The sequence below is a fragment of the Galeopterus variegatus genome, unplaced genomic scaffold (assembly GCF_000696425.1).
Source record: "Galeopterus variegatus unplaced genomic scaffold, G_variegatus-3.0.2 Scaffold743, whole genome shotgun sequence".
Lineage (NCBI taxonomy): Eukaryota > Metazoa > Chordata > Mammalia > Dermoptera > Cynocephalidae > Galeopterus > Galeopterus variegatus.
This window is the reverse complement of record NW_007726854.1, coordinates 267,871-279,841: the sequence shown is the minus strand read 5'-3', so window position 1 is coordinate 279,841 and position 11,971 is coordinate 267,871. Positions and strand designations below refer to the sequence as shown.

The 11,971-nt window shown below is 40.1% G+C and overlaps 1 protein-coding gene across 1 annotated transcript in view; it reads right to left on the bottom strand.

Moving 5' to 3' along the window:
- ATP2C1 (ATPase, Ca++ transporting, type 2C, member 1) overlaps nt 1-10,257 on the bottom strand; it is a 138,568-nt gene extending 128,311 nt beyond the window's left edge. The window contains exons 1-2 of the mRNA XM_008571998.1: nt 10,185-10,257; nt 9,111-9,293 (exon numbers count right to left, since the gene is read on the bottom strand). Of these exons, the coding sequence (XP_008570220.1) occupies nt 9,111-9,116 (6 nt within the window). The 5' untranslated portion in view covers nt 9,117-9,293; nt 10,185-10,257. The remainder of the gene's footprint in view (nt 1-9,110; nt 9,294-10,184) is intronic.
- Between the last annotated feature and the right edge of the window lie 1,714 nt (nt 10,258-11,971).

Sequence of the window (11,971 nt, the reverse complement as noted above, 5' to 3'; positions counted from 1 at the left end):
CCCCCCCCCCCCAAATAAGATGAATTTCATGGCATATGAATTATATCTTTAAAAAAAAAAGGAAAGGACAGGGTCTGCAAAACTAATTCATGATTTAATAAGAGAATTAGTAATTAGCCTGTAGGTAACTCTCAGTCTAAAATGATGCTTCCAGAACAAACTTATGGGGACTGATTTCAAGCACTGATAGTTACTGTACTACAGCTGATATAAATTCCCAAGTGTAAAAGATGTAGAAATGAGAACTGTAACTAAGGAACCAGGCAAACAAACGCAAGAGAATGACTGTCAAAGTACAGCTCTTTTCGACTTAACTGCTATCAGGCAAAGCAATTATGGATAAACCTAACTTTAAGTAACTCCAGTCCTTTTAAGAACAGATCTTCGTAACTGATAAATGGAGGAGGATATGGTCAAGATTTATTTTACAAATGTGAAATTCCTGGTTTTGGCAATTATACTATGGTTATATAAGATGTTAACATTAGGGGAAACTGGGCAAAGGATATTTGGGAACTATTTTTGTGCCTTTCTATGTAAGTCTAAAATTATTTTTAGTTAAAAAGTTTAAAAGATTTTAGAGAAACCTCTGAAAGTAAAGCAATTCTTTTATAACTGGATTTATATCCAAAAGTTAAACAATTACACCTGAATTATACTGCCCCTCTGGAAAGAATTTGGCATTTTTTGATCACTGAGTGAAAAGATCTGCATAACACTGCATACACTGATAACATCTGTTTGTATAAATTATTCTAGGTCCTGACAGAAATTTGATATAAGGAGGGGAGAAGGAGGTGGCATATCATCATCAACATATTTTTCAAACTTGTCCATTTTGTTGCTACTCTAAATTAAACATGTGACTACTATTTTTTAAAGCTTTCAGCTAGCAATAATTATTTCACTAGTAACATAATAGTTACAAAAAGAAGGAAGGAAGAAAGGAGCTTTAAAAAAAGACTATGGTCCTCCTTTGTTAAGAGATATCACTTTCCTTAGAACCTACGCCACTAGTTCAGTTATTCGACTGTGGTAACAGGTGAATTCCTTCATACCTTCTCCTAGTACCTCCATATGAGCAACAATATTCACTTCAGAAAGCAGTAAACTGATGAGCTTAATGTTAAAAGATATGGTAAACCAAATCCTTATGAAATCAAAGACATTATTGTGGCATCTTTCACACCCTGTGCTTATTGACGTAAATAGCTATGGGTACAATGAATGGGGAGCCATGTAAGCCTTTAAAAGCAGTTTATATCAACCACAATTTAATATCATCAAAAAACACCAGCTTTGAATCCTTACAGGTTTAAGTTGAATGAGAATTTCTTGGCTACCATAAAATGTACTCTATTACTTATACATTATTTCCCATTTTAAGTGGTTTTCCTCAAAAGCTAATTTTTCTAACCAACTATTTAATGAATATATTTAAATAATCTTAGTTTAATATGTAAAACAGGAAGAATGTTATTTCTAAATTCCTCCTGCAATTAATAAAACATACGTTGGTAAGAGTCTAAATAGTTTACTAAATACAAGGAACTTTACCTATATTAACCCCAAGCTATAGAGGTGGGGGAATTAACGAATAGGAAGAATGAACCAGTTTTTTTCCTAAAAGGAAAGAGACACCAGCAAAGGACTTTCAGTGACTCCTTAAAAATGAGAAAGTCACACAGCTATGCACATTTAAGCAGACATTAAACACTGAGCCTATGATTAGAATGCTTCTCTAAGGAAATGGTATTGGAAATGAAAATACATGTGGTTCTGTCCCTAATATGACTGAAAGAACCGGTGTTAACATTCACACCCTACGAATGATTGTAGAAAGTTACCTGATAATCAAAAAAAGCCACGCAATGAAGACTCTAATAAATTAATCTGAGGAGTTCTGACTTCAGGGAGGTAAATGGAATTTTGTAAATGGATAAAAAATGAAAGTGTAAATGCATTACAGACACAGGACGTCTGGCATTTTTCAAACAAAATGATTCAGAACACTTCAGTCTCGATTTCAAAGAATAGTAAAATTGCTTTCAAACAATAACAGTTCTGAGATCAAAAGATAATACTTAAAATGTATTACTCACTAAAATATAAGGGTTTAATTTCACTGATTAATAGATAAAACTTTTAATCCAGCTTTCAACATTTCTGTCAACTGCTAAGTAGATACTAAGCAGTAAAGTCATGAAATACTAAAAACCTAAACCAAAGTAGAATCAAAATCATAATTTGATAAAACTACAAGAAGAGCATTAAGATTATAAAAGCTACTATAGGTTTCATGGGCATCCCACTCATCTCTCAGAAAAATATGTGAAGCCTGGAAATTACAAGTTAAAAGATCAATGACCAAAAATAATCTCCCTCAATCTATTCATTAACTAAGGTAAAGAAAATGAACATTAGCTGAGCAGCTTTTTTATACCAGGCACTTGTACACACCCTGCTCTATTTAATCCTAACAAACCTGAAGTATAATCATCATCATCTCTTTACAAGTGAGGAAACCTAGCTCTCCAGGAGTTAACTTCCTTGCCTTTGACAATGTTAAAACAATGTTTCTTAATCTCCATACCATTGATATTTGGGGCTGGATAATTCCAGGTGGGGGTGGGGGTGCTGTCTTATTTATTTTAGCATTTTTATCAGCATCCCTGGTCTCCATCCACAGGATGCCAAGTAGCATCCTACCAGTTTTGACAACCAAAAATGTCTCTAAGCATTGCCAAATGTTCCTTGGGGGGCAAAGTCGCCCCCGGATGAGAACCACTGAATTAGAGTGAGGAAGCCAGCATTTTCACTGAGTCAACAATAGGCATGTGCCAGACTCTGTTCAGCTGAATAAGGGACAACTTCAGGGTTTCTGCCTCGAGACTTCACTTTGAATCCTCTCCATACACGGCCCTTTGAGACTCACACCATGACAGTCTGACCTTCTGTACATTCCCCTTTGCTGGCCCCCAAATCAGCTCACTTCTCCAACCACAGTTAGTGGCAGCTGCACTCACCCACTTACAACAGCTTGACATCTTGTAGTCATTTTTGACTCTGTGTTCCCCTTCATTCCCTGTATCCAGTCACTGCCCAAGTCCTGCTGTTTTTTCCTAGGAGTAAAATGTGTCTCTCAACCATCCCTACTCTCCATTCCCATTATTCTAATGTAAATACAAACCCATCTCCCCTTATTTTTCTTCTAACAGAGGAAATCAGAAGAAACTAATCTTTCCTGGTCTCTCACAAAAATCAAGGGTATATATCAAGATATAACTAAACTACCAAATTCTAAGATAGGGGGCTGGGAGACCTCAAAGGGTGGTCAGCAACTACCACATCTTTTTTCCGGGGTGGGGAAGGAAGCTGGAATCTCCCACTGATCACAGACACTAGTTTCATAAGCCAGATGTTAACTCTCAGTAAATAGTAGCCCTGACAAGCATTAAGAAAAGGACACAGAAGAGATTAGTTTGCACATTACATAGTAGCCTGCATGCTATTGTGCTATGAATCACTTTTGCCTGCTCCAAGGGAATGTAGAACTGACACTCAACTGAGCAGGTAAAACTCCCAAAGAAAGCTTGAACCAACTAGTATTTCTGCACCGGCCAATGTACACACCCAGATGAAGGTAGGGAAAGCAAAAATTCCACTGGGGAAACACTAAAATAGATAGCCAAACTAAATCTAGTGGAATAATTGCATACAAAGAGAAATATATATCTCATATATATCATATACAACATATATGAATAAAGTCACAGCACCAAAAGGCTAATTTATGTATACAGCAAATGAAAGGCAATATGATTTAAGATGAAAGGAAACCCAGGACTGGTTTTAAAGCTGATTTTGCTCTTACAGAACAAAACTTAAATGTACTAATAATCCTTAGGAAATGATTTATCCTTTTATACTTCAAGACATCATAACCAAAATAAATCCAATTTCTAAAATTCACAGTCTCATCAAAACTTTTAATTTATACTTCATATTTTTTAAAAACAATATTCAGAAGAAGTATGATGAGTGACATCCTAAATATTTCCACTTCAGTTATTATTTCTGAGTTTTCCTGTAAGGGGTTGAACATCAAACAACAGTACAGAGTGGCAAATATATTTAGTATTTAGGGTCCTGCCACTATTCATTCCAACTTTATCAGGTTATTTGTTTTAATTAATTACATAAATGAAAATAATTTCTACTAGGATGCTTCAATGTCTCAGAGCTTTCTAAAAGAATAAAGGACATCAAGCTAAATTGCTGCATTTCCTCTTGGGGGACAGACGCAAGTTTAGGTCAGCACATTTATGAAATGACCAACTGTCAAATCCAAAGGCCTGACCTAAGCAAGCAATTATAATTAACAGGTATATTAAATATTTCCAGTTCACACACTAATACCTGTAGCAGGAAAAAAAAAAGACTGAAATTGAATTAGATGCCCAGTTATAGCTATTTTAACGTAGTTTTTCTGACCCATGCTATTACTCTCCTTCTGTCTATAACCTATGATAGCCTTTTAACTTTTCATTTAAACTTTTTCTAAATGTATCACAAGTTTAGTCTAAGTAACCTAATTCAACACAATTTTTAAGTAATTCACTTGTAATTCTAAAATTTACACCTCTGTCAATAGCAACTTAAAGCCAGAAGACAGAAGATATATTAACAAATGCATATAAATATCAGCCATATAAATTCAAGAGGAAGGCTGGCCAGTTAGCTCACTCAGTAGAGCATGCTCCTGGTAACACCAAGGTCTTGGATCCCCTTACCGGTCAGCTACCAAAAAAAAAAAAAAAATCCAAGAGGAAATAATCAGTTCAGCCTGACTTTTTTTTAAAGAAATCCTTTCCTGTATGAAATGATGGCATTAACCTCAGAGCTCACCCAACCAGTTTTTACTTTACTGCCTTTTTGCCAAAACTTATTCATACAAAAAGCATAAAGATAACCTTGTCACAACTGATGCCTGAAACCATTATAAAAAGAATTTGACTTTTAAAAAGTAAATGTGGGGGGACCTCTTGGACTGATCCTTAAGATATCTTTAAGATGTTACATGTAACAACAGTAAATTTAATATTCACCCCAGCTAACTACCATCAGGCCAAGGTGTTCTTTCCACCTTTAAAACAAAATTTAACCTGCCAAGATCTCAAAAGAAAATCAGTCTTGGTCCCCAAGGGATGTGTTCCCTAGGAAACTACTTTGCTTCATAATAACGCTTCAGCTAACAGACTTGAATTCTGCTGACATTAAATGAATGACAAAAACATTAAGACAAATCAAGTATTTAGGATTCAATTGTTAGAAGGCTACTGCTTACAAATTATCTCTGCAGCATCCTTCCTCTGGCTTAATTACTACAGTTTATAAAATGCTGTCACATTCATAATCTCTTTTAGTTTCAACTCTTTTCCAGAGTACTGATTATCATTTTATTAACAAAATTGCAAACAAAACAAACTATGTTTCCCACACCTAAGTATATAAAATATTTTTATAATCTGGTTTCCTATTTCCAATTAAAGGAATACAGGTAAGGTAGTTTCTTGTCCCTTTTTCCTTATAGTTTTTCCAACTATCCTAACAATTTTTTTGAGGCATTCCTAGATGATTAACAATTTGAAACTGCATAAGAAACTATTTCAAAAAGTGTAAATACAAATACTATCATTTTCAAATACCATCCAAAGAGATTGGGGGACTATTTTATAGACTTACTAGCTTTGTCTATAATATTAACCATGTCCTGAAATCCTGATTTTTTTTTTTTTTTTTTGGTGGCTGACCAGTACGGGTATCCAAACTCTTGACCTTGGTGTTACAAGGTTGTGCTCTAACCAACTGAGCCAACTGGCCAGCCCAATTGACTTTTTAAAATCAGAAAAAGAGCAGTTTATTTGTGTATCTCAGATTCCTTAGTGGTATCTGTTTAGATTCGCAATAAACATGTAAGAAGAAGGATCTTCTATCCAAAGGATCTAGATAAAATCCTAACACAGATGGTTGTCTAGGACCAGTCCCTGAAATTCTAGGAAATTAACACTTCAAATGCTCCTAGTGACTAGCAGGGAGTATTCATGAAGCATCCGGTGGTCTATGGCTAAAAATGGATCAAGCTTTGCTGCAAAAGTTTAAGGGGGCCCTGGGAGAAAGGCCTTCAAGAATCGAAACTGAAGTGCCAAGGAAAATATCACCATTGCTGAAGGGAACCACAAGGAGGAAGCCATTCCCTTCTCCAACAACCATTACAGATAATGCACACTACCTAAAAACCTTCATGCTGATACTCTATGGAGCCACTATCAATTCTACACTGTTCACACCTAGAGATATAACTCATCTGCATACCTACTGGAGGTTCTCTGTTTCTGAGGAACAGCAGCATCACTCAAATCACTCATGCAAGCTAACTTTGTGTCAACCACAATTCTGGCCACTTTGCATTCCAGGCTTCATTTACTATTCACACTAATCCTCCGAGGGGCATTATTCCATTTACAGATGAGAAAACTTAGAAGTTGAGAAAGTTCAGACACACAGTAACTTGTCCGGTTTTTGAAAGATGAAAATTATCTTCCTGGATTCAAATCCAAGCCTGTCTCTTTCCACACTGGCCCCTGGCTTTTTCGTAGAGCCCTGACTTTATCTACAGGCTTAAAGCACTAACAACATAGAAAATTCCTTACTTAACTCCACCCATCCTTTAACTAATAATGACAACTTCACATAGAGCATTTTGGCCACTACTGGTCCCCCTTCCAATATTTAACTGTTGTAACAAAATTAATACCAAATTGCATATTAGTATGCATCAAACATCAGGCTATGCTATTTACAATTAGCATTTATTGAGCACTTACTACACACTCACAGATACTGTCCTAAGTACTTACAACAACCTCATAAGGCAGGTTCTATCATTATCCTTATTTTATAGATGAAGAAATTGAAGCACAAAAAGCTTTAATAATTTGCACAAGGTCAAATAATGTTAAGTGGGGATCCAGCATTCAAACCTGGTTGCCTGGCTCCATAACCCATGCTCTTAAACTCTATCCTTCCTCCCTCCCAAGAGAATTTATACAGGGTTACTCAATTAATCCTCTCAACTCTGTGTGCTAAACATTATCAATCCCAATTTATAGATAAGGAAATAGAGGTTCAAAAAAGATGAAGTAATTTGCCTAAAGTCACACAGCTTTAAGAGGTAAAGGCAAGATTTGTATCCATTTTTGTTTCATACCTCCAAGCTATTAATATTACACCATATCAAAGGAGGATACAAACTATAAAAAGATACATGACGTCAATCTATGTATTTTAAGATGGTCAATTGCTTTTGAAAATTTCTAGGCTATGTATAAGTTCTTCTTTAAAATGTTTAAATATTAAAAAAGGAAAAAACAGAATAGTAAGAAACTAACAAAAATGGTCTCTTGATGGTCAAGAATCGTGAAGCAGAAAACCCCGCAAATTTTTAAGAGTTGTATAAGTATAATCTTTTATTACGAAGCCACATCATTCATATTTGGCCATAAAATACAGAGACACAGACACCATGCTCCTATCATTCAGCCACCCCCTCCCACCTCAGTAGATGAGAGTCAGCTTTGTTACTCATGCTCTTCTTCCTAAAAGATGGAGACACAAAAGCAACATCTAAGAATCCACCTACTTAAGGCTACTCTCTTAAATCTGGTAACATTCTGAAAAAAGAAGCTCACAACCATATACTAAGTTTTAGATGTTGTTTAAGATGTTTCTACCAAGAAACAGGTATACGAGCGTATTTAATATTCTTTGTCTCATGTGCAGAATAGATTAGCCTTTCTCAAATCCATAAACTAAAAGACAAACAGGAAAAAGGCTCAGAAAAGTGATTTTCCATACCACTAGACAAAAACATTGCTGCTTTCAAATGCTTTCACAAGACCCAATTAGACAGTATAACTCCTCTGCAGTTACACACTTTAGTATTTCAGAAAATGTCTTCCACCAATTATTCATCCAGAGTAAAACTGGGCAATATAATCATGGCCCTCATCATATTTCTTACATATCCCAGAGGTTTCGTACAGCAAAACAGATTACTGTATCTATAAGAAACATCTACCTTAAAATTACTAGTCCTACTTTGACAATCAAGCTTACATTTTCAACAATGGAAAAACAAATTAGAAGCATCCAGCAAGCTCATCTGCAGCTCTTTGTACCAGATACAGATCTTAAAAAACAAAAGATACACCAGAAAAGATTGTAATTTGTTAACTATCTTTTACAGCATTTTGCAACCCAGAAAAAAAAAGATATCACATACATGTCAGAAGTCAGTCCAAAAAATAAGTGTGGTTATTTCAGGAAGGAAAAAAATCATTTATTCAGAGTCGCTCAACGATTTTAAAAAATAATCAGTGCAGTGTATGCAAAAGATTAAATATTTTAATGAGGACAAAGGAATCAAGTAAATGTGTGAATTACAATCTAATGCGCCCAAAGTGTACAGTAGACAAACAGGTTTCACTGTCAACCTCCTAAATTATGTTAGGAAATAGGGCAGAACTTCAGGAAAGAAAATCACGTCATGATATTTCATTAAATTGAGAGGATTTTTTGTGGATTGAAAAAAATTTTTTTCCCAAAGCTAGAGATAAAAAATCGTTTTCTTTCTCATAAATGAATCCAGTCACACACCACACCAAAGCTTGATAGGCAAACAGAGATGCAGTTCATCCCCTTCCCCATTTCCACTTCCTCTCGGGTGACTCCTTTCAAATAACTATTAAAACATTAATAGACGCTATCTGAAATGAAAACTTCCCTTCCGTTACCTAAGCTAAAGAAAGCAGGAATTTCTCAGGAAAGCAGAATCTAGCTCAGTCACCCACAGAACCTTAATGCCTAAAATGCCCCCATAGTGCCAAAATAAAAGCTAGATACCCTAAGAAAGAAAATCCTTGGACATTTCACAAGCAAAGAAAAACATACAATCACAAAAATAAAAAGGTGGATAAAGACAGGCAACTTAAAAGCAAACCACCACACCCTCTACTCTGCGTTGCAACCCGTCTACCAGGGGCCTTTACCTTCATTTTCCATCGAAACTGCACTCGGGTTGATGGCTACAAAGTCTTTAGTGTCAGCCACGGCCACACTGGGAATACAGAAGAGAGGAGGACAAGGAAGAGAAGCCCCCGGAATCCCAGGCTGTCACCCCCGCTCCCGGCCACGCGTCCCACGGCTGCTCCCACCACCCCTAGCAGCAGCATCTGCAAGAGAAACCAGGAGAAGCGGCGCTGACGAGAGGATGAGGAGGGAGATCCCCACCCAGACGCCACCTCGGGAGCCCCCAGATCCAGATCCTGCACCCGCCCCTCGGCTGCCCTCAACGACTCGGCACACGCCAGCGGGGCGGCGCCCTAGAGACGCCCCCCGGCCAGGGTATCCCTGGCCACCCCCTTCCCTCTGGACCTGGAAGTTTCTGGAAATGGGGTCAGGCGGTAATAGCTGTACCCTCCCAAAGCCCCAGACCTCTCCTCTTCCGGGCTGAGGGGACTCACCCGCGGGGCTCGCGGGGACACCCCGCGCGCCTCGGGAGAAGAGAAGCTCCTCGCGGGGCAGCGGCGCAAGGCGGGAGTCTGCTCGCGTCGTGAGAAGAAGCGAGCGGTAGGGCGGGCGGGGAGGGGAAAGGAGAGGAGGTGAGGGGGCCCGTCACGGTCGGCCCGGGCGACTCGGTGCGACCACGCCGGTGTGCTCCCGCCTCCGCCCCCTGCGCTCCGCCCCTCCCCGCCGCCGGCCGCCCTAGCGGTAGGGCGGGCGGGGAGGGGAAAGGAGAGGAGGTGAGGGGGCCCGTCACGGTCGGCCCGGGCGACTCGGTGCGACCACGCCGGTGTGCTCCCGCCTCCGCCCCCTGCGCTCCGCCCCTCCCCGCCGCTGGCCGCCCTGGCGCACCCCGCACTCCCGGGACCGCAGCGCACCGAGCTTTGTCGCTACTACTTCCGCTGCGAGAGGCGCGCGCGCAGGCGCATTCGCACCCTCGGGCGGGGAAGGCGGAAGTGAAGTGAGGGCCGAATTATCGGCCCCGAATGGGCGATGGTTGAGTCCAGACCAGCCTGGTAGGAGGTTGAGCGGGATTGGCCGCCCGACCTATCCCTGCCTACCCTGTGGCGGCTCCTCGCTGATCTCCCTGACGGTGCCCGTCCGTTTCTACGCACCCACTGGGCGCAAGGGTCGGAGACTCGCCCATGAGGTGGCCGCGGGTTTGGGCCAAGCCAGCAGGCTCAGTTATGGCCGCTGTCCCCGATGCGTTTGAGCTCTCAACAAAGGCGACAAGGGAAGCCCCTCCCGTCGTGGCCGCCGTCACAATCTCGGCAGACGACGCGAGGGCCGCCGAAGAAAGGGGCGAGCGCTGAAGGGAACCAGAGTTTCTGCCAGGGACTGGGGCACCGTGAACAACCTCCCGAGCTTCGCACTCTTATTTGCAAACTCCTGCACTGGCTGCTTCGCTCTAATTGCAGGAGCCGATTCTCGCGGGGCGACTTCCCAAAATTCTGTCCTGGTAAGGGGTGTGCTTCAGTGCCCGTATGTAATGAGAGGGCAAGGTTCAGTCTCAGCTCGTGGGAAGACTCCTGACCTTTTAAAATCCGTTCCCAGTGTATGGAACCCAAGAGAGACTGGAACAGCAACTAGAAACCAATCATCCTGCGACTGAAGCCGGAGAACGGGCATTACCTTTTGCCACTGTTTGCCACTTGCCACGTGAACCCTTCACTTGCTTAGCACCTCACCCAGACCAGACCCCTAATGGGTGCTTTTAGATGGATGATTGGTTTTAATAAGCTTTGGTGAACCAGATACAGTGCACATTGAATCGAAGTTCTCTCACACCCATATCCACTAGAGGGCAGGGCCTGCTGAGTTCGTGCTCATCCTCCAAGGAACTCTAGGCAGTTCAAAAGAAAACGCCCCTGTATGCTAGAGGTATTTTTCCCCATCAACATTTACACCGATTACAAGTTTGCCTCGTATCTCAGGTCCTGTAACATATCCAAATATGCTCTCTAACCACATATTCAACATCAAAATTAATGGACCAGGTTGCTTGTTTTTCTATGTTTGATCCCAAGTAAGTGGAACTAGCCTAGGATCAAAAATTCTGTACAGCTTTCTAGATTTTAAGAAATACTGAGCTTTGATTCAGTGAGGTCACTTTTGAATTTCAGGGATGAACACATAAAAGTCACTATCAGGTAGGTTTTTAGTCTTAAAAGTTACTATCTATGGGCCGGCCCGTGGCTCACTCGGGAGAGTGCAGTGCTGATAACACCAAGGCCACGGGTTCGGATCCCATATACGGATGGCCGGTTCGCTCACTGGCTGAGCGTGGTGCTGAAAAAAAAAAATTAAATAAAAAAAAAAAAGTTACTATCTATGGGCCGGCGCGTGGCTCACTCGGGAGAGGGCAGTGCTGATAACACCAAGGCCACGGGTTCGGATCCCATATACGGATGGCCGGTTCGCTCACTGGCTGAGCGTGGTGCTGAAAAAAAAAAATTAAAAAAAAAAAAAAAAGTTACTATCTATGATCCACGTTTGGCTTGCAGGCTTAGTCATTTTTGTCTGCACAGTGGTATTAAAAACCTATGATTTGTACAATGAATATGCTATCGCTTGCTCAATGTAATCAATTTGTAATGGTTATTAGTTACTGTACTTCTTGAACCCTGAAACTACAGCATCATATTTAAAACAAAACTGCATCTAAATTAGGAAATTGCACAGCATAAGCACTATTTCATATTAACATATGGACTTACAAAACTTAGGGTAATTTTACTGTAAGAATTCATTATTGGATTGCTCTAATTAGCTGAAACATTTTATCTAAAGTAACTTTTGAGAATTATCTATTGTACACTGCAGTACCCTAGCATTAACACTGAATTAA